The 23,240-nt window shown below is 51.0% G+C and overlaps 1 protein-coding gene across 1 annotated transcript in view; it reads left to right on the top strand.

Annotated features, from left to right (window-relative positions):
• Grik3 (glutamate ionotropic receptor kainate type subunit 3) overlaps positions 1 to 23,240 on the top strand; it is an 83,496-nt gene that overhangs the window by 36,518 nt on the left and 23,738 nt on the right. Inside the window, exons 8-9 of the mRNA XM_032898210.1 lie at positions 950 to 1,063; positions 9,162 to 9,365. Coding sequence (XP_032754101.1) covers positions 950 to 1,063; positions 9,162 to 9,365 — 318 coding nt within the window. The remainder of the gene's footprint in view (positions 1 to 949; positions 1,064 to 9,161; positions 9,366 to 23,240) is intronic.

Raw genomic sequence — 23,240 nt, 5'->3', positions numbered from 1 at the left:
TACCCCCAACTGGGCCAAGGACAGAGTGGGCGTGCTGATGCCTTCCTTGAGAGAGAGGAGCCAAGATGAGGCCCAGCTGGGAAGTTTGCTCAGAATGCACCTGCAAGAGGCCTAGGGCTTTAGGATGACTTATAAAAAATGTATCGCGTTTATTTATTCATTGTGTGTGCGTGTGTGGAGTCGAGCCACTACTGTGCACCTGTGGACGCCAGAGGACAACTTTCAGGAGCCAGGTCTGCCCTTCTACCACGCGGGTCCCAGGGATCGAACCCCGGTCATCAAGCTTGGCGGCATGAGGTTTACCTGCTGAGCCATCTTATCGACCCTGAGATGACTTAAGCCCTATCTCTCCATCCTTTAGCCTCCGACTTGATATTGATAAGGATGCTGTGAGGAGTTCTCATGGTAACAGGGTTTCTGCCCACTTTAGGGGGAAAGCCACGTGAGGTTCACTAGTCTTATGTTGTCACTCACAACAGCTCCCCGTTGAGGGCCACCTGCTGCTTGTTCACTCACAGCTCCTCCTTTAGTATACACATGTGGGGTGCTTCTCCCTCATCCCAATGGGAGTGTTGCCTTCCTTCTGGGGAGGTCCAGGCTTTGCAGGTGTCTGGTCTGGAAGAGGCCCATTGGGTAAGCAGCGGGGTGCCCAGTGTCTCCTTCAGGAGGAAGCCTCAGCCCTTCCATCCCTGCTGGGCATTGGCTCTGCTTCTCCAGCTCCCTGCAGTTCCTCTGCATTTCTCCTCAGCTGAGACTTTGTCTGCGAGAGGAAAAGGAAAAACTTCACACCTCAGAGTCTCCTCAGAGGAGGGAGAGCAGCAGGGTTGTTGTCAGAATTGTACCCTCAGAACACACAATCACAACGGCTGCGGCTGTGACCACTGGCCTTGTGGGTGAGGAGAAAGGAAGGACTCAGAACCCATTGTTTTTTGTCTGTCTGTCCATCCAGGTTGGGGTGTGGAGTCCAGCTGACGGTCTCAATATCACTGAGGTTGCCAAAGGCCGAGGTCCTAATGTCACCGACTCTCTGACCAACAGGTCACTCATCGTCACCACTCTGCTGGTAAGAGCCTCGGGCCCCCCTGGAAGGGCCATCTGTCCTGAGAGACCACTCCATTCCCACCTGTCACATCTTGGTTACCCCTTAGGAGGCTCTCAGGAGACCAGAGCACGGTAGCAAAGTGGATCAAAAGAAAGTAGAAACTTGAAGGGAGGTTCAGAAAGCTCTTAAAGGAAAGTTGGTACCTCTTCCTGTCCCCCAAGAGAAGGCCATGTTTGCTGTTTGTGCCATGTGCTTTCTTAGTAGGACCACAAAAGAGACTTCACTGTTCATCACAACTAGGGGTCTGTTCTCCCACCGGAGGACCCAGGGCCAAGGCTCTTCTCTGGAGCAGGTACTATGAGCCCCTCCAGAAGTGGCAGGGGCTATGGCCACACCTGAGAGCCCCAGGAGCCATGCCACACTGTGCAGTGTTTATAAATCTTGAGAGCCAGGGGCTGCGACCTCTCCCTGTGAGTAGAGCTACATCCCAGCCTCTCTCCGTAATGAGCCAATGGGCCTCATCTTTCCATGATGCTTAGATTCGGGTAACGCCCACCTGCCTCCCGAGCTGAAACAGTTCAGCCAGACTCCTTCTCTATGACTTCTATTCTCTTCGTGAACTGTTCTGATTCAATCAGGAAGTGGCCTGTGGGCTCTCCCAGGCTCCCTGCACCTTGCAGCTTGCAGCCACTGCTCTCCTTATTGACCTGTGCTGTACCCCTTCTTCATGTGTGACTGGCTGCCTTCTAGGAGGCTGCAGAGCAGGCCCTCCCCGGAGAAAGGAGCCTCACCGGAGCCAAGCAGAAGCTGAACCCTTTGGGGACAATTCTGGTACAAGTAGATCTTTTAGAGCATAGCAAACAAATCTGTAAGACCCATACTCGGATACCTGGATTTGTTCCTCTTCACAAAAGCAATCTTGGTCCATTAAGATTAAGGAAGCCTTCCATGGGTGAGGCTTGGGAGCTTTCCATGGTGCTTGGATGGGGGTGGCTTCCCCTGACTCCCCAACTGAGGCAATTCAACCAGGCTATAGGAGACCATCCTCCTGCCTAGTGTGACTCACTGTGTATGTATTCAGTGGCTGGGAGGAGGGGGACCATGAAGCAGGGAAGAAACTATGAAATGCCACCATTCTTCTAGGAATCTCAAGGACTCTGGAGTACTACTCTATGTGTTGAGGGGCATTTTAGCCAGTGCGTCTCCTCTCTAGCCCCCAGGGTCATGGTCACTGAGAAATCCCATTAAAGACCATAGAAACTGAATAGGTATCGTGGGCCAGCTGCAGATAGAGCCGGAAGAAGAGAACCAGGGAGGTATAATCCTGCCTTTGTCAGGGCAAGGACCCAAGGAGTCTTCCAAATAGTCGTATGCCCTTCCAGTCTTTAGGGATCCACTTATTAAGGAGACAAATACAAAGCTGTTAAGTCAAAAAAAAAAAAAAAAAAAAAAAACCTCAACAGGAGCAGGAGGAAAGCTAATGGAAAATATAAACGATAAAAATAAACAAAAAGCACCCAGGCATTTCAGGGAGACTGATGAGCCATTAAAGGAGTGTGGACATGGATTAAAAATAGGAAAGATGGGGGACAGCGAGAGGAGAGCTAAACAGAAAGGTTAGCGGGAACTAATAAAGAGAAAATGAGGTAAAGGAGGAGAGATTAAAAGGGAAGATATTAAGGAAGACGAAAAATTAAATAATTTACAACGCTGGCTAGACAAGGTAAAAAGAAAATGTTCAAGCCAAAAAAAAAGTCAAAAAGCAAAAGGATGAAAGTGTGACAACGGCAAAATATAAAAGGGTAAAAATAAAATAATAAAAAGGTGGTAAAAGATTAAACACAGAATTGCATGAAATGAGAGGTATAAATAAAACACTTCTTGCGGGGCGAGATTAAAAAAGCGAGGTGAGAGAAATGTGACTTCGGAGATGAGGAGGAGAGATGGGCACAGTCACCGTGGAGACCCGCAACCGCCAAGCAAGACTCCAAAGGGCCCAATAATGAACTGAGGACTCCCCAGCAGGATACAAAACACACCCACCTTGGATGGCCACTAGGTCACACGTCATAGAAATGGCAGCCGCCCGTGTGTCCAGAGTGTGGAACTGGCTTTAATTCCAGCATTCAGGAAGCAGAGGCAGGTGGATCTCTGCAAGTTCAAGGTCAGCCTGGTCTGTGTAGCTCTCTCCCCTCCTCCCAATAAAAGAGTATGAATTGTTCTGCAGAGAGGCACAGGGGGGTTTCTTGTTTTGTTTGTTTTGCTTTGTTTCCTGAGAAGAGCTGAATCAAGCAAGCTACCAATCCTCCCGATCAGTCCATCTTCAGTTTCTTCACCATAGTAGCACTGGTCCCCAACCTGCTGGGCTCATTCCTTGGGAGAACTGGCTGGCTCCCAAGAACCCCAGGAGGATGTGGGGAGATAAGCCTCTCTTGGCTCATGGCCTGGACACAGTTCCACCTGCCCTGCTGCCCCTCAGCCTCAACTCAGCTGAGTAGAAATGGCCGATAGCTCTTTGGTACCTGGAGGAACAGCCAAGAAACAATGGCTAAGAGTACAGACTTTGGGGTTGAGTCCCGGCTTCTCTGTTGACGTACTGTGTGGGTCTGAAACAATGGCTCTCCTGTTCTGTACCTGGGGCCTACCTGACAAGGAAGAGACAGGAATGATCACATCAACCTCCTAGATTGAGAAGGTGGATGTTCATAAACTCGTTGCGGGCTGAGAGCAGTCATTGCAATGTATTGCTGTGGATGACATATTCACGACCCAGTGAGCTCAAGTTGTCTACAACATGCCTACCATGTATGACTGTGTATGGCTCTAAAGTTCAGAGCCCTCAACTTCACCAAGACTTAGCATGGTCAGAGTGATGATTCCTGGCATTTGGGGCACATTGTGTTATGAACATTCAATTCTCACTTGACCATTTTTCAAGCCCAGTGCATTCTCTTGGGCCTACCTCACATCCCCTGATCTGCCCAGGGTTTATTCTTTGTTGTATAGTTTTAAGGTTTGTCACATCCACCCAGGACCTCCTCAGAGTCCTAGCTCTCAGAGACACATAAACCTCCAGGTTGGCCTCAACCCCCTCACCCCCTCTCTTGGCCACTATCCCTCACCCCCTCTCTTGACCTCTACCCCTCAACCCCTCTCTTGGCCACAGTCTTCAGCTCCTGGCCCTAGGATCAGCCTTATTATCTATTCCTAGGACAACTACACAAGTCATAGGGAGTAGATCAGCCTGGCTCTGGGAAAGCTGTCCTGGCTGGAAACTCAGCCCCTTGCTTGGCTGCCTGTGTGCAGGGCCAGCACCTCCTGCTGGGAGCACAGGCCCTGGCCTCTCTTTCCTGGAATTGCCAAGGCAGGCAAGCACACTTTGAGTGACAGACAGGTACCAAGGGCACAGGATTGAAACATCAAACTCTTCAGCCCCTGGGGACTAGGACCTGGAGGGGACAAGAGCCCTCTTGAGGAGGACTCCCTTCATCCAGGGATGTGGCAGGCCACAGCAGCCTGTGTGAGCTTCCCAGCCCCATCTTCTGGTCTCTATTCTAAACCTTCGGGGTTAAGTCCTTGGGGTGCCTTGTCCTGAATGGACAAATGGATGGGAGTCTGACTGTGCCATCCGGATGCTCAGATCACAAGCCAGATCCCCCCCACCCCCATTCTGAAGCTGGAAGCCTACCCCAGCACCCTCCCTGCAGGCCCAGCCTCTCTTCTGGCTCTGCTCTTCTATGCTCTCATGAAAAATGCATGCACTCAAACCTCAGCTTACACGAAGCAAGCGCACACAGAGTGCTCCTGGGGCCCTGCTTTTGAAGGTTCAAGGTACTTTGGGCTGTGAATGCGAGTGGCAATCAGGGTGCACGTGGGTGGATGTGAATTCCGAGGAAAGGGCCACGGGATGGCCTCTGGATACACACCAGTGCAGTCGGTATGCACACCGTGACCCACATAGACTCAACGGCAAGGCACGCGGACCCGCCCTCCCCCACCCACCCCCAGCACACTGTGGCAGGAGAAGGGAAAGCCAAGACCAAAATGTGGGCCAGGAGGACCAGGCCAGGGGCTATGCTGAGCCCTCCCACCGGAGCAATGAGTTTCTGAACATCCTATCTTGTTCTGTCCAGCAGGGGTGAAGGCCTCGGGAGCAGGACACTTGTGTGTCCGAGCAGGGTCAGGCAGACAGAACTCAGAAGCATGTGATTCGCATTGCCTGTGTGTTTACGTGCGCTCAGGAGACATGGCCTGAATCAGGGCACTCGGGGACCCAACTATCAGATGGCTAATCCCTGAATCTGTCTTCTCTGGGAGCTGCCTTCTCCCTGCCTCCTCTTTCAAGCTCCTGGCCCTGTGTCTGGCAGAAGCTTAGCTCTAGGCCTGGCCTCTCTCTATTGCTAAGTGATTGTAGCGAACCCAGACGAAGCCTTGTGACTGAAAGTCAGGAAAGGTTATTTTTCTGAACCCCTGTTTTCAGAGACTTGTTGAGGAGAAATATTACCCCTGGTCCCACGACTCTTCTCCCGGAGCAATAGGAGAGCGTGAAGTTATGAAATTGAGGGCACCTTCACTGAGCAATCGATTAGCAGCTGAGGGAGCCGGTGAACTGGCTGTCTGGACATTTCCAGTAATAAATTGTGAAATAGTCCATGAATAAGTAGTCTCGGAGTTGAGAATTACCCCCTAGGAAATGTTGCTGGACTGGAGACGCATTACTAAGGCGAACACCATTTTAATGCCCTGGGCTTCAGCTGTTAAATATGTATGCCATCCGCAAAGCACTTCCCGAAATTAATGGCATTTTGCAGCTGCTCAGAAGGCAGCGTATTTAGATGGAGATGTATAGATTCTGGGGCTGTGGCGGCTTTGCAAATGAAGTGCTAATTTTAGAGGCTAAGGCCCGCGGAGGGGCGTGGAGGGGGCGGGTCAGGAAGGGAGAAGTCTTAGGGGCTTTCCCACTCCCATTCCCTCCACTTCCGCTGGCGGCCATGATTGCTACCCTTTGATGATGCGTGGTGTGGTCTCTAAGAAGGAAAGGTCACTGAAGTAACTGGCCAGAGAGTGCATGGGAAGAAGGAATGAGTGACAATAAGAACAATAGCAGTAGTAATATCGGCAGATGACACTTGCCAGGCACTAAGCGCTTTTCCTAGATGGGGTCATCTTATTCTTACTCTTGTTAGGATAAGTTCTGTTAGAATCTCCATTCTACAGAAGGGAGTGGGAATCTCTCCCGGTCCTGGCGATTTCCCTGGGAAAGATGATAACTTCTCTCTAGTTCTCTGAGTGAAGTCAGGACTACCAAGTACAGAAGTGTGCCCGCTCACTGCAAAGAACATCCGTCGGGGGTAAATGGGCTGACAGCCCATCTCCAGGGCATGGGGGCATATTACCTAAGGAAGGGTCAAAGGGTCAACCTTCATTCAGCCTTGAGCTGACTGAGGCATCTGTACTCCCTTCCCCCATGTTAAGTTGCTTGCTTGACTACAGGGTAGCACCAGAGGCCCTGAGGTCTAGGGTGGAACTAACCGAAAGGTCTACGTTCCCGAGTGACTAGCCTTGGAAGCATTGTCCTCAGACTCCCCGGATGGTCAGGAACCCCTTGGAGATTGGTACACTCTCTGTCTCAGAAACCCCTGAAGAGGTCCCTAAAGCCTGAGCAGGGTCATTATAAGGTGGGGTGGCACACTGGGAAACTGGGGAGCCAGGGTAGGAAGAGCCCACCCTGCATAGCAGGAAGCTGGGCTGAGACACTGTCAGGTCTCCACTCCTGAGGACATCCAATAATGGTCACCAGAGCCTTCCACCTCCCACCCCATCCAGGGCCCAAGGGCTCAAGAAAGTGGTCCTGTCAGTGGGGGAGAGGCTGAGACACCCCTCTATGCAAGTACTAGTGTTATTGTGGGCTTGCATCCTGTCAGTGGACAGCACTCAGCTAGGAGTAGAGGGGTTTAGACAAGAGACTGGTGCTGTGGTGGGTGTAGGAGAGGGTGGCCAGCAAGCCAGGGCAGAGGATGGGTCAGGACTGAGAAAGGAGCGCTAGGAGATCAAAGCAAGTGAGGAGATAGTAGCCTTCAGCCTGAGCTCAGGACTCAGGGCCGTCGTAAGCCTAGGGATGGAATGGAAAGGAGCCAGGTGGAGTGCTGCTTGGCTGGGTACATCTGAAACTGAGCTCCTTGGAACTATTTTCAATTGCTGTGTGGCCTTGGGTGATGTAGTGACCCTCTCTGAGTCTGTTTCATCATGTATTAAATGGTGATCATCTGTTTTGCATCTAATAAGACTTAAACAAAACAGACTGGCAAGAGTCAAAAAATGGCCCGTGGTGCACCCGTAGTAATTCGACAAATGTGGGGGTGGGGGAAATTCAGCTCGACCATTCCAAACTTCCACACAGGGGGTTGTGAGTGGGTGGGGGATGGGTGCTTAAGGTCCACAGAATCAAGGACTAGCATTTTGACCTGGATTCTGGGACATCTGGATCATGTTACCTCCAAGCATCTCCAACTGAATGATGTTCAGGTCTCCCCACAGCTTCCTGCCTTCTCCTTGTTCTTCATTTGTGGCACAGCAACGAGTGTGGTTTTGAAAAGTCAGAGGGCGCTAAGCCCTTACTCTGTGCCTTTCACCTGGAAAGAGGCGCCTGACACAGGACAGACATCACAGGACAGACATCCCTGGCCCCACGCACTGTCTTCTTGAGGATCCGCTGATCCCACATACAGTTGAAGTTGTCACTTGTTAGCTTACTGTCAGATCCTGACTTGGGTGCTGAGGGGACCTTAAGAGAGTGGTATTGGGAAGGGGTGTGTCCAGTCTGTTAACTAATTTGTTAACTTGTCTAATCTTGAGCAAGTAGGGGAGTCACCGTACCTGATGAAGGGCTTTGGCTGCGTGGCCCTCCAACTTGAGTGGACACGAAGCTCACTGGCAGCTCCTGCCTCGGTGGGTCTAGTATGGGGCCCAAGAGTGATTCTCTAACAGGTCCTAAGATCAGGCTCATACTGGCTTGGGACACTGGTACAGCAGAAAGCCTGTACTATAGAACCAGGTAGTCCTGTCCCACTTCTTGACAGTTCTGGGTCACTGGCACCTATGTCAGTCAGCAGCAGCAGAGCCCCGCCCCCTTGTGCTGAGAACCATCCCTGGAGGCGCCATTGCAAGCCACCACGTTGGCTTTCAGAAAATAGACTTGCCCTCGACTTGCTTCCAGGCTGTTGGTGCAAAGCCATTTGAAGTGGTGTCAGAAAGACAAGAGTCCAGGGCCTGAGGAGATGGGATGATTAATGAAAAGGAGTACGCAGGAGGGCCTGAGCTCCACCCATAGAATCACACAGAAAGCCAGGGGTGGCAGCTCAGCCGTGCAGCCCCAGTGCTGGGGAGGCAGAAATGAGGGTCCCTAGGTTCTACAGCTAGCCAGTCCAGTTTATTCAGTCCAGTTCAGGTCAGTGATAGGCCCTGTCTCCAGGACAGAGTGTAGGACAAAATTGTTCATGATATACACTCCATCCACAGAAATGCAAATAATTTTCTTTTTAAGCAGTTTTTCTTTTTGAGATGAGGTCTCGATATTGTCACTGTGGCCAACCTGGACCTCTACGTAAACCAGGCTGGCCTCGAACTCACGGAGATCCTCCTGCCTCTGCCTCCAGAGTGCTAAGAGTGAGGGCACAAAACTGGCTAGGAGGAATATTTAAAAAATATCCTCTAGGTCTAATGCACGTTTTATTATTATTAGGATGAAAGTAATAAGAAAACATTGATGGTACTTAAACAATGACATCCGAGTTTGACCCCCCCACATGTTCTTGTACATATGCCCATGTACCTATTTATACACACACATGCACCCAATGAATGTGTGTGTGTGTGTGTGTGTGTGTGTGTGTGTGTGTGTGTGTGTGTGTGTGTGTGTGTGTGCGTGCGCGCGCGCATACCGGCTCATACAAGAGCCTGGGCCAGGTATGGTGGTGCATGCCTATAATTCCAGCTTTTGTGAGGTAGAGGCAGGAAGATCAGGAGTTCAAGGTCATGCTTAACTGCTTATTGATTTCAAGGCCAGTCTGAGCTGCAGAGCCCACTTAGCCTAGCCCCTCTTTTCCCTCTGTCCCCACAGGAGGAGCCTTTTGTCATGTTCCGCAAGTCTGATAGGACCCTTTACGGCAATGACCGGTTTGAGGGCTACTGCATCGACTTGCTCAAGGAGCTGGCGCACATCCTGGGCTTCTCCTACGAGATCCGGCTGGTGGAAGACGGCAAGTACGGGGCACAGGACGACAAGGGCCAGTGGAACGGCATGGTCAAGGAACTCATTGACCACGTAAGCCAAAGCTTGGGCATGGAGGATGGGATGAGGACAGGGTGGGAGGTTCCAGTAAAGTGCCGTTTGAACATCTGGGCATCCCAGCAGGTGACAGTGTAAGGCTGGATCTTGGGGACTGATCAAGATCCATCCAAGTGTGCCCAGCTCCGCTGGGTCTGTCTGGCCTAGGAGGTCCACCTCCCAGCATGCCTACTACGTGCACATATTGGGCACTCTGATGAGAGGGCTTTCCCAAGGCATCTTGGCTGAGCCTTCTATGGGGAAGTTCCTTTAGCCTTGGGGCCGTTTGCTCCTTGAAGGATATCCCAGCCCTGGACTGAAGACCCCAAACAAACATGCCACCAACTCAGGGACATGAAACTGATCTGTCACTTCTCTAGCCAGTGTGGGTTGATCGGTTCGGCAGATGACTCAAGGAGTGGGCTTGGGGCTGGCATGAAGGGATGAGTAAAACTATACCTACCGGGCAGCACCAAGAACCTCTCACTCTGCTTGGAGGGGGAAGACCCGGGGAGTACGGAACCGTGCATGCAGGGTGAAGGGATAAGGAGGCTGGGCTTGTAGACTGTGAGGAAGAGGACAAGGAAGTCACAGGCCAAGAAGGGAATCGGGGCCTTCAGCTATGGGCACGGGCACAAGTGACCCAACCTCGGAGCCGCTTCCTCTTCAGTGAAATGTACAGGTCACTGCCCACCCCAGAACCCACCCCAGGAGCACTGGGACAGGGGCACAGGGCTACAGGTATCCATGTGATGCCAACACCAAACATACTCTCCATCTTGAAGCTCAGGCTCTGGACCAGCAGATCTGAGGCTCAAGAGGCAGCTTTATGTTTAGAAGAGGTGTGACCTGGGAAGTTCTTCAGTGCAAACACACACACACACACACACACACACACACACACACACACACACACACACCCCTTCTCTTTGTCTATAGGCATAATTAGTAACAACCAAGGCTGATAAGGAAGGTGTGGGACTTACCTTACAGTAGCCAGGTACTGTTTGTCAGGCCCACGGGGCACAGATGTGATATTCCCTACCTCCATTTTGGGGTCCTCAGCAGTACAGAAGCAACACCCATCTGAAAGCAATCCTCCTGCAGCTAACGGAGGCAAGGACTAGACCTGCCATGGCCCCTCCTCAGACCTGGTCTCCCGCATCCTTATGCAGCCCACTGATGCCACAGTGGAAACTGAGGCAAGAGGGAGAGAGTAGCCAAGCCTCAGATACCGATCGGTGGGCTGGAGGCAAAGCCAGGGAGTCTTTTAAGGCTCTGAACCTAAGTAGAAATGAAACGAACCTTCATTTCTCTAGAAGAGCGGCCACACTGTCCCCAGAGCCGGGGAGGAGACACGTTCATAGTTGACAGTCTCCAATGCTCTATGACCCCAGTTAGTGCCTAGGCTCCTTACTGCTCTGCCTCTCCAGATAGAGGCAGCCTCACCAGGCTTTGGTCACCGCTGGATGTCGGTGAAAGTACCATATGGGACCTCAGAGGCACGTGGAGGGGAGGAAAGTTGAGGCACAAGCGGTCTGACATAGGCCCACCATGTCAGACATGGTTTGCTGGAAGCCTGGCAGGAGAGTGAAACGCTGAAGAGCCCATACTGATGTGACACTTGGTGGCTGTGTGTCCCTGGGCAGTCTCTGAATGCGTCTGTCCCCTCGCCTGTCGAGGGGGATGATATGCACAGAATTCGCCTCCCAGGGGTGCTGTGAGGACCTCGGTAGCAGGCATGCTTGCGGTAGCGGGCAGAGCGTCAGTCCTTAGTGGCGTTGTTCTTACTTTTATCCTCACAACTATCCTTGGAGAATGCGTTGGGGGGTGGGAGTTATTCAAGAGTTCTTTTGTGTCCCCCAAGCTCCAGTTTCCTGCCTCCACAGTGAGAAAGACGATAACTGTCTCCATTTTCCTCTGCCCACTGTGGGGCTGGGAGACAACAATGAATGGGAAGGGGCTTCTGAGCTACAGGCTTCCATGTAAATGGGAGGCCGCATTGTCACTGTTATTAGTAATAACTGTAATTATTATGGAAATGAGCCAGCAGGACCGGATGCGCCTCCTCTTTACCGGCTCCCCCATGCCTTGTTTGTGGGACTCTGAAACCCAGCATTTGCACAGGAAATGGGAAGGAAGAAAATGGGAAGGGAGATTCTGTAAGAGGGGTAGAGCAGTCAGGCCAGCCACCCGCTGTGCCTCAGTGGCCCACAGACTATGAAGAGCAGACTTTCTGAAGGGACCCTCAGCGCCCCTCTGCTGAGGAAGCACGGGGAGCCTCATCCACAGCCTCTGACCTGCTGAGCGGTGCTTTGGAGACCTGGTACCCATCAAGGCCAGGAGGCTGGGTGTGACAGGCAGGGGACCTTGTTAAACCCGATTCCCTACGATTGATGAGCCTGTTAATCCTAGCTTGGTGCCATTTTTAATAACATCATAACCATTTATTAGTGTCGTCAGATAATTAGTCTTCTCACTAGCTCATAGAGAGCATGGTAAAGACTTGGCAATATTATTACTTCCTTATTAGGGATCCAAATGGAGGCGGAAAGATGATGGATTCCCACCTCTGGAAGTGTCTGCCCCCGCCCCACAGGTCCACGTGGAGGTCCTGGGCAGACCCTTCCTGACATTCTGCTGACCCAGCATTGTGGGAGGTGGGCACCTGAGGGTGCAAACACCCCCTGCAGACACACTCACTTTCCCAGGTTGCTTTTCACTGCACAGCAGCGAACTGAAGTGCATGTGTCTTCTGACCTCGCCCCGTCCCTGCTGCCTGCTCCCCCTCATCCCCTCTCAGGCATCTGTCTCTACTCACCTCTCGGCCTTCAATCCTCCCAGGAGTCCTGACAGCTCTAGAATCTGATGGAAATAGATTCAGAGTCCAGGTTGAGCTCATTTCAGCTCGCACAGAGAAGAGTCCGCCAACCCCTCTGGCTTCCATTCCCCCGGCTACAAATGAAAACAGAGCCTTAGGCTCGGCTTGCACGCAGTGAGCATTCACACGGGAGAGGTGGCCTACTCTGTAAGTTGCAGCTTCCCCTCTCCCCATCACACGTGTCCGTGCTCAGACATGGTGGCAATGAGAGAGGTCATCCAGCCACAGTCATCCTGCTCCATGTAACCTAGGACCTAGCGGTCCAGGACCTCAACCTTCCCTAGCTGACTCCTAGATGACCTTGGAGGCTCACACACATAAACCCAACTCCTAGGACACCAAGGTCTACATTAAGGTACCACTTTTCTTGGAACATTGGCATTTTTTTAAGACCAGGAGCCCCTACCTACTATATAGAGTTTCCATGTCCTGGTACAAGTACCCAGGAGCCTACTTGGGGAGTGAGAAGGAAAAGAACCAAGAGAGGAGAGAGCCTGAAGCCGGTAGAGAGCCACAGATGGAGAGGGAGCCAAGAGAGGGAGCCTTGAGCCTTGGGCGATAATGAGGGGTGTTTGTTGTTGTTGTTGTTGTTGTTGTTGTTGTTGTTGTTGCTGTTGCTGTTGTTGTTTTCATTCTGGGGTGGATCCTGGGACTTTATGCATGCTAGGCAAGCATTCCACCACACAGCTACATGCCCAGCCAAGTTACTTAATGTTAGTATTGAGAGCTACAGGGTCACCACTGGAGGATGTGGAGCCAGGGACGGACATCAAGAGAGCCAGGGGGCAGCATCAACCTGGCTCTAAAGGAAAATTACTCCATTCTTGAATTAAACTGGGGCCAGCCTGCACATGTGGCTGAGAGGCCTGGAGGAGCAGGGAGACACAATGGGAAAGGAAGGAGCTGGAGGCCCATCCAGGAGACGTGAAGGCTGTGCTTGGTGAAAGGGGGTGCGGGGAGAGCACTGATGAAAGACCAGATGGTGGATTCTAACATGGACCTCAGGGGAGATGCTGGCTACAGATCCTCCAGAGGAGTCACTTGAGGCATGTTAGGACCTATTCTCAGCAAGTGGTTAGCATAGGACAAGGAAGGAGCCAGGTCAGGATGAAGGGGGAAACTGCCCAGGATACCTACCCTGGCAAGGAGGAGAGCCAGCATAGTGTGGGTAAGGAAGTCAACAGGGCCAGGCTCGTGCCTGAGCTGTATGGCATAGAGTTTCCTCTGATTTCTAGATAAGCTTACACCAAGACAGGGGACAAAGAATGGTCACAGGTAACCTGGATATGCCACCCTTCCTTTGTGAAGCAGTAGCCATGCCCAGCTATCCCCTCTACTCTCCTGTCACAGAGTACAGTCAGGGGAAATGACACAGACTGGAGGAACTGTACCCTCTGCTTGACTCTTCTCCTAGACAGGAAGCCTCTGATACACTTGGCTTGGCCATTGTCCAGCACCTGGATGCAAAGCAGGCATTGGTGAGCGAAAGTCTCATAAATGGGTATGGACTGCTCACCCTGTCCAGAGACATGGCTGTGAGCCACGATTCACCTTCACATCCAAAATGTGCATTAAGTAAGGTCTGGTGAAGTCAAAACTGTGACCTCAACTGGGCCCATTGCTTTCCCACCGTAAGCAACCCTCACTCTGGCGTACATGCACGAGTGTTGGAACCCAAGCCCTGTTCTTGTATCCAGGAGAAGCTCTGCCCAATCTACCTCATTCAGGCTGGGCTGGTACACTTGGACACAAGGCATGCTGGGAGCTCTCCCGGGACAGGTCAGAATGCTTCAGGGGCAGGGCAGTTAAGGCAGGGGAAGCAGATGGCTACAGAAGTGGACTGTTGTCAGGGCAGCAGATTGCTCAGAGCTAGATCTGAAGAGTGTTGGGCAAGCTCAAGAGGCTGTCAAAGTAAATCTGTGGCTGACCAGTTAGGCAGGCAGGCGGGGAGCAAAAAGGACATAGTGTCCTACTGAGATTCTCCGCTCTAGAAATGAGCCTAGGGAGCGGCCCACCAAAGGGGTCAGACAACCAGGTGCTAGCAGGGGCCAGGCACATGAGAACTTCATAGTCTAAAACGATGGTCAGGGAAACAGGTCTAGTGCCTGGGACAGGCAAGTTCCTCAGCAGAGGGATCCTGGACCTGGTCATCCAGCCCAAAGATCTTGAGCGCCACTGTCGTCTTGGGCTCATAGAGTGAAGCGCTACACAGAAGCCTGTCACGGCTTCTTTAGGGAGGGTGACACTGGAGAAGACAGAGTCAGGCAAGAGAAGCTAAAAGTGTGAGACCGGGTTAGTTATTTTTCTCATCACTGTAACAAGACACCTGACTAAACAGCTTAAAGAAGGAAAGGTTTGGACTCACAATTTGTAGGTGTCATCCACCATGGAAGGAAAGGCAGGGCATCAGGAACCGTAGGCAGCTGGTCACATTGCACACACAGTCAAGAGCGTACACAACTCAGGAGAAGTGAATGCTCCATGCTCAGCCAGCCGTCTCCTTTTCATTCACTCCTGGACCCTACAAGATGGCGCTGTCCACATACAGGGCAGGTCTTCCCACCTCAAACAACCCTCTCTAGAAACTTCCTCACAGAGATGCCCAGAGGTTTGTCTCCCTGCTGATTCTAGATTGTATCAAATTGACAATATCAACCAGCCAGTGGCGAGTGGATCAGTCTGGGACTCTGCACCGTAGAAAAGCCCTATAGTGTCTTAGGACCATCCCATGTGGTAACAACAGGCAGGGGTAGGCATTGGCCCTGACTTTTGTGCAGCTGGACTGAACTTGGTGAACATGGGAACTATCCAGAGCCCCCGAACTGGGGTTAGATGCTTCTAGACCATACCTGCATGAGATTGGTGTATGAGGGTTTCTGAACACGGCCCTAACCAATAACAGGCCAGCAGTGGTGGGCGGCGGGGTGGGGTGGGGGTGTCGTTAGGTGTGGGTATGACCAAGCCAGAAAGAAGCAATGGATCAGATAAGCAAAATACCATCAGGGCTTTAGCCACTCACTGGTGCAAAAAGAAGATGGGGGTACCTGGAGGAGACCAAAACAGAGGACAATGACTTATGTTTGTCTGATCTATGACTTGGAGAAGAAGGAAGAGGTGTCCAGGCTTGCATAGGGTGTTACTGGGGTAGCCATAGTCAAGGTTGCTGCAGTCGGGGGCTGGCTGAGGCTGTAGCTGAGTGCATGGTGGTTCTCAGTGCTGGAGATCTCCACCCTGCGCACATGAGGGAATGAGAAACAAAGGATCCTTTTAGGGATGGTAGTATGGGATGTATACCATGACACAGGGAAACTTGTCCAGTCAGCCAGCCATCCTCGGAGTCAGGTACAGCGCCCTCCCCGGGGACTTGGGGAATCACAGAGCTATGCCAGGCATAGGGGAGACCACTGTCAAACTGTCAGGAGTTCTCAGCCTCCGAGGCTTGAACATAGACCATAGATGGAGGACTTGACTGTTGACACTTGGGGATTCTCCAATACCTGTCCCCCATCTGGTCAGATTTATGTGAGCTGTTCAGAATGCCAGTCCTGGAGTTACTGGTCACCACAGTGCTCCCTGTCAACATTGTCTGCTGGCTCAGGGGGTCACAGAAGACACCATCCATAGCTCAGTGCACTTCTGAGAGCATCATTCTGAGGAGGGACTTGCGGAGCGGCATCTTTAGAGCCTTCCAGTGTGCACAGTAGTCAAGCAATTCAGTAAATCTATTACTCGATGCTTCATGCTAGATTCCGTGGATGCAGAAGTAAACACAGGCAAGGTCCCTCCCCTGAGCCTCGGGATGTTGCATTCTGGCATTGGAAATGAGCCGATAATGGATGTGTGTCTCCAGCCACAGTAAGTTCATCTAAGCAGGAGATTGGATTGAGTCTCCAGCCAGGCTAATGCTGCAAATGCGGAAGGTGCTGGTCAGGAGAGCTTCTCTGGCTTCTAGACAGATCCTGAGGACTGAGAGAGTGGGGACTTGGTGTGACCCATCCCAGAGCCGTGGTTCTCAACCTTTAGCTGCAACCCTTTAATACAGTCCCTCACGCTATGCTGACCGCCCCCCACCATAAACTTATTTCTGTTACTACTCCATAACTGCAATTTTGCTACTGTTAAGAACCGTAATGTAAACATTTTTGGAGGCAGAGATTTACCGAAGGGACTGAGACCCAGAGGTTGAGAACACACTGCCCTAGAAAAAGGTCTGAGAGACTCATGCAAGGCAGAAGGATATCATTGTTGTCCCCTTAGTCAGCAGCAGTTAACCTGAGGAGGGCATGAGATCATGTCTGGTCCCTAGTGTGCAGACTGTGGTAATGAATATGGTGAAGACACTGCAGAAGCCATGACCACAGGGCTGGGAGCACTAGTCGCCCAGCCTGCAGGTGTGACGGGTGGCAGATGACAGGAGACACCCTTACTGCTTAGATGGTGTGCGGTCTCTTCTCTCCCCTGAACTAGGCCTTGCTTCTGGCCCACGTGCCTGAGTCCCATGCCCTGTTTGCAAGGCCAGAGAAGGTTCTACCCAAGCCGATTCCGAGCCCTGAGCCAGGGTACACACTTCAAAGCAAGTCATGACGGAAGTTCCCCTCACGGAAAGACAGGGAAAACAGACAACAGGAACACCAGCAGCCAGTTTGCCCTCAGGCAGTGACAGGGAGCTCTGAAGAACTGAAGATGTTTCCCAGGTTCTCCCCAAAGCGAGCCTGAGAGCAGGTGGAGACTGTGTTGGGATCTGTTGAGTGATCAAGGGAGAGGAACAGTTTTGTAGATTGACCCATCAGGGCCACCATAGTCGGCAGTTCCTACTCTGGGAAAATGCAGGTCAAATGGTCACAGTCATTCTGACTTCAGGAAAAATATGCATGCAGAGTTGGGAAACTGAGTCCAGGATCTGCCCATTAGGCTGGGAGGAAGGACAAAGCATGACCTTTTCATTAATTTTTTTTCAATGAGACAGGAGGGGAGAAAGGATCGAGTCTGCGTGTGTGTGTGTGTGTGTGTGTGTGTGTGTGTGTGTGTGTGTGTGTGTGTGTGTGTGTGTGTGTGTGTGGCAAGTATGTAGAGGTCACATGACAACTTATGGGAGTCAGTTTTCTTCTACCATGTGGGTCCTGGGGCTCAAACTCAGGTGGTCAGTTTGGGCGGACAGTCTAATGTTTGTTTTTCCAACAAAATTTCCCAGAGACTCCTCATGATGTCAGGCTTTGCACTAATCCTGAGAGGTACTTCAGTGAAGGCAACAAGCTTAATCCTCGCCCTCCTGGAGCTTATATACTGACAGGGAAGCCAGAGATTAAACAATAGCTTGTAAAGAAAAATTCTGTTGTGATCAGAGCAGCACGGAGCAAGGCAGGGAAGAGCGGGCGCTGTAGGGTGTATGATGGGGATCTGGCCCACTGCAAAGAGAGGGGGTCCCAGTCCCATACCCCTTGGGCTCTGCTAGGACAGACCCCACCCATCTGGGTTAATATCACTATCAGGAAGTTGGGAGAGGACTCAAAGTGATAGAAGATGGTCTGTCTATCCTGGATTCTGGTGACTGGGGCAGACTGGACCTGCCATTCTTCCTGATAGATGCTGGCACAGTGTGGGGCCTTCATGGAAGTAGGAATGGGGCCTCTCTCAGGCCTGGGAAAGGCATACATATCATTGCTCAGTCAGCCGTCAGGCTGCCACAGCTCCGGAGGTGAATTTTAGAGGCGGGTCTGGCAGCTGGTACTCGGGTTGTTACTCACACCTGTCCGGGTCTGTTCAGACATGTGGGAGGCCCAGATGACGCTTTGTCAGGTTGCTACCCAGGTTCTACAAGAGGTACCTTGTTTCCTCAGCTTGGATGGCAAGCATCTAGGTAGAGAAACAGCACTCAGGGAGAAGTACAGAAGCTGAGGATGCTCCTGTGTGAATCAAGTTTTTCACCACTGATAAACAGAGAAATACATTCAAAAAAATTTTTGTATGTGTGTGAACGTGTGTGTGTGTGTGTGTGTGTGTGTGTGCGTGCATGAGTGCTGACACACTCACACCTTTGGTGTGCATGTGGGAGTCAGGGGACAACCATAAATGCTGGTCCTCACCTCCCAGTTTCTTGGAGACAGAGTCAACACTGCTGAATACCCCAAGTTGGACCATGAACTGCCCAGGAGTCTCCAGTCTCTCCCTCCCATCTCATGGGAGGGGCACGGGAATTATAGATGCATGCTGCCAAGTCTGGCTTTCTGTGGGGGGTCTGGGGATCCAAACTCAAGTCCTTATGCTTACACGACAAGTGTTTGAGAGAAACACTTCAGTAGGGGACTAGTATTGGCTCACGGTTTCAGAAATTTTAGCAGCTTGCTCAACTTGCCCTGTTGCCCTGTGGTGAAGCAGGAAGGGCATCATGGCAACAGGAGAATGGGACAGAGGCTTGTAGCCTCCTGGCTTCTGATGAGCAGAGAGCAAAGGCAAAATACCCTTTATACACACACACACACACACACACACACACACACACACACACACAGTGAACTACCTCCCACAGTGAAGCTTCTCCTTCCAATAACACTATTAAAGTATAAATCTATCAATGGATTAATAAGATCGAGGCACTCAGTATCCCGTCATGAGAGATCTCAATGACTAGATCCACCAACTTGGGACAAGTCTTTAACTTATGAGGTTTTCAGCGGATACTTTATATCCAAGCTATAACACCCAATACTAGAGACATGGGAAGTAGCCAGCAGGCAGAGCTCCTGGGATGAGTCAAGTCGCTTCAGGGTTGTCAGGCATGTAGCTTGTTTTCTCGGACACTGTAGAGGCAAAAGAAGGATCTGGATAGCTATAGGACTCCAAACCCCATCAAATGCTACAAAAGAAATCCCAGGAAAGCCCCAGTGACAGGTGTGGTCAGAAGTCAAGGTGACATTCATGTATCCAGGAATGCAGCACAGGGCTCAGAACAGGGCCCAGGGGCCACAGTCAGCAGGGTCAAGAGGAAAGGGCAGAAGGGCTCTCTTCACCCTACACAGGGTCTAGCTGACAGGTGTGTGAGTTCTCTTGGGTTGCTATAACAAGTGACAGCAAACCATGTGCCTTCAAACCACAGAAATGTGTTGTCTCCTTGGGCAGAAAGAGAGATCAGGGTATCAATAGCATTGCTTCCTTTCAGAGATTCTGAAGGTGAGTGGGCTCCGTCCTCTCAGCATCCCCTGGTGCTCCTTGGCTTCTTTGCATTGCACTCATCTCTGTATCCATTGTTGCACACTCTTCCCTATATACCTGTATCTTCTCTTATAAGGGCACCAATCGTTGAGAGGGGGCCACCCTGATTCAGTATGATGCCGTCTTAACTTGGTGACTTTGTTCTACAAGAATATTATCTGCAAGACCTTATTCCAAATTAGGTCACAGTCACAGAACTGGAATGTAATTAAGGCTACCTGCCTCTGTCACCTCACCCCACGATACTTGACTCGTGGACAATACTGTAGTAAAGTGTTGGATTTTAAGGTCATAGTGAATTGAGGACTAGAACTGGCTTGGCCGCTCACCAGCTTGAACAAGCATTCCTGCCTGCTCCAGCCACCAATCCTTCATCGAAAACGTGGCAATGTCTGCTGCCTCCTGGGGCTCTAGGGAGGAATTCATGAGGCACTTAGTGATGCTCGGCCTGTAGGCAGCATCCTGTAATGATGGCAGTTCTTGCTATTTAATATAACAGTTCGCTGTCTGGGCAGGCAGGCACTCTGGGGGTTCCCAGCATGAGGCAGAGAATAGACATATAGAATCCAGTGGTGACCATATTGGAGAATCCAACAGGAAGTGCCAACAAGGCACCCAAACCAGGGAGTGAGCTGAGGCCAGGTCCTGGGGACTAGACCTTTAGCCAAAAAGAAGACCAGAAGACCGATTAGTGACAAGTTGCCAGAACTAAGATCCATCCCATTCTGGAAGGAGGCGGTTCAGGATTTATTATGGGAACAAGTTCAGGGGCCAGGCTAACATCAGGATAATTGGATACCGAGGGCCAAAATCCATAGCTTGGAGTTGGTAAGTATGTCTTGTCATCAGCTTGAGATCTGGGGCTGGAACCGAATAAAATGGCTTCACGTGGGGAAGGCACACTGAGCAGGACTAGAGTTGGGTACATCCCAATAAAACCTTGGTAAGTGGAAAGCTGCTTACAGAGTAAAACGGCGTCCTCAGAAGGCGTGCTGATTGGCCTAGTCATCTAGAAGATGTCCAGAAAGGTCCTTAGTGAGACAGGAGAGGGACGTGTCACCTATCAGGCTGAAGATATGGGGAGGGGTCGGCAGCTTAATATTCTTCATGGTCGTGACTTGTGTAACCTGAGAACAAAGGATAGACAGCTTCTCCAAGCCTCAGTTTCCCCCCCCGTAATAAAGTGTGGGGTTGGAGCAGATGTTCCCGAAGGTCTGTCGTCCAGCTCTGACAGCCTGTGATTTCACGAATCTCCCTGGAAGAAGTACGCGTGAGTGGGAAGAGCCTCGAAGACTGGGCCTTTCATTCTGAGTAATGAACCGAAACCGCGAAGGCTTGACATCTGTTCCAATCTTTCAAGGGAAGTTGGACAAAATAATGCCTTTTTCGGGGAAATCGTTACCAACAGTGAAATATAGTATTTTCTGCCTAAGCCAAAAATGAAGTGGAGAATACCAGCCTTTCCTGAAGCCCAAGGGAGAACACTCATCTGAACTCCTAGAGAAGGTCATGTTGGCCAATTACCTCGCTGCCGTAGGCACAGACCGCCATGGACACCGCCGTTGCTCAACCCTATTAGAGCCAGAAAGCAGGAAGAGTGGGAAAGAGGTGCTGAAGGCCCCGAGACAGACAACACTAGGGCCTCCAGCTGTCTTCCTCACCAGCTCCTGGGAATTCTTGCGGAATAAGCGTGGTGCACAGACACCTTGATCTCATGTGGCTTGCTGTCAAAAGTCCAAGGAGGACCCCCCCCCACCTCCTTCCCGGGACTTGGGTGTTCTCTTGAAGAAGCCACTGCAAACCCAGAGACCAGCCAGAGTCAAAGTGCATTCTACCTTAGCCAAAGAGAGCCTCCCAAAACAGTGTACTCTGAAGGGACTGGGCTAGGGAAGGCGGGGATCTAGACTCAAAGGACCACTAGATCTCTCTCACATCATCATTACAGAAGATCCTAGAATGTCATGACGGAAGGAGTCCTTCAGGGTGCTCACCTCAGCTCCTGTGCTACCCAGGAATCATGTGTACATCGAAAGCAGGGGATCCCTGGATGAAGTCTCTGTTTCATTCCTGCATCCCGTCTGGGCATAGTATGTCTAGATCACTGTGTATTAGACAGTTTTCATTGGCTCTGAGCATGCCTCCCCCACCCCCACCTCTTGTCCATTTGTTCAAACTGTGAACTGAGAGGCATCTAAGAGTTAGGACAATGGCCCTGTCCCTCCTTTTGTTTGTGCCTATAAAGCCGGGCACGTTCTAACTCACATCCTCAAAAATCTGTAAAAAGTTTCAGTGTAACGAGCCTTTTCCATGCTTCTCCCTATATTCCATGAAGCTGGTTGGTTTCACATTTATCCCTTTATTTTTATAGTTTGCGTATGTGCATGCAGGCACATGCTCATGTAACATGCCATGTCCTGTGCTTAGAGGTTAGAGGACAACTTGTACCATATAAGTTCCAGGGATCCAACTCAGGAGATCATCGATCTTGGTGGCAGATATCTTGTATTCCATGGGCCATCCTGCTGGCATTTTCCTAGATCCTGAGGTTCATCAAATCTTTAGGCCCCAAGTAACCATGCTGGGGAGTAGGAGTGAGAAGAATAAACACTGAGGATAGCAATATCAGAGCATCTCCATGGTCTCCCAAGCCTGGGGCATTCACAGGGAGGTCTAGACTGGAGTTTCACATGTATCAACCCTTATCTACTGATGCGATTTCTATTGAAGTACATATCCCTGTTTGGAGATAAGTAGAGTCTAAGTTAGTGATGATTTGATAAACACATTGATTGAAACCCACATTCCCGACTAGATCTTAGGAGCCACAATAGCAAAGAGCATGTTAGTGACAGCTGTCTCTCTAGTTCCTGGTGGATCTCATAAAATAGTGGGTGGGTGGGTAGGAATGTGGGTGGGCAGGTAGATGGATGGGCTGATGGGTGTTTAGGTTGGTGGATACATAGATGGATAGATAAATGGATAAATTGGTTATGGGTAGCTGGAAGGATAGATATAATGGATGAATACATGGGGGGCCTAGTTGGGGGCCAAGTAGATGTTTAGATGGAAGTGTGGATAGAGGGAAAGTGGATGAATGGATAAATAGATGGGTTGGTGGGTGGATAGACTGGTCAGGCCAGCAAGTGGCTGCCTAGAGGCATTGCTTTGGCAGGGTCTTTCTGAAGCATGCTCCCTCCTGACAAAGGGTCACCAACAGTGGCCTTCAGGATCCCTCTTCCCTTTAGTTGTGACCATGTAAGGAAGGGAAGTGATAACTTATTTCACAACATAAGACACAAATACCCACAGAAGCCTAAGAGGCAGCCTTCTCCAGGAAAGACTACTAAATATTGCAGAGCCTATGAGGGAGCTCTGAGGGGAGGAAGGAACAGTGGGTCAGGCACAGCCCTAGCATGCGAGGAACCGGTGACCATATAAGCTGTATGCCTGACTGACGTGCAGCCGAGCACACTGGGCAGTGTCGACCCTCCCTTGGGAAAGAGTGAGCTTCAGGAGAATCAAGAATTGAAGGCTGCCAGGGAGGTTCTGGAAGCGGCAGCACGTGTGAAATACTGAGGACTGGGGGAAGACTCAGACAGAGAGAAGGTACTGTGGGCCACGTGAAGGCGTAGGGACAGCACCATGCGTAGCGGGGCCTCAGGTTAAGAGAGCTGCTGATAAGATGCAGGGGGGAGGATCTTTTAAATTATTAATCAGGAAAACCTCAGACCAAACTTAAGAACATCCCTCATGAAATTTGTGATGCAATGACCTATATTAAC

This window comes from Rattus rattus, chromosome 1 (assembly GCF_011064425.1).
Source record: "Rattus rattus isolate New Zealand chromosome 1, Rrattus_CSIRO_v1, whole genome shotgun sequence".
Classification (NCBI taxonomy): Eukaryota; Metazoa; Chordata; class Mammalia; order Rodentia; family Muridae; genus Rattus; species Rattus rattus.
This window is presented reverse-complemented; position numbering and strand designations above follow the sequence as displayed.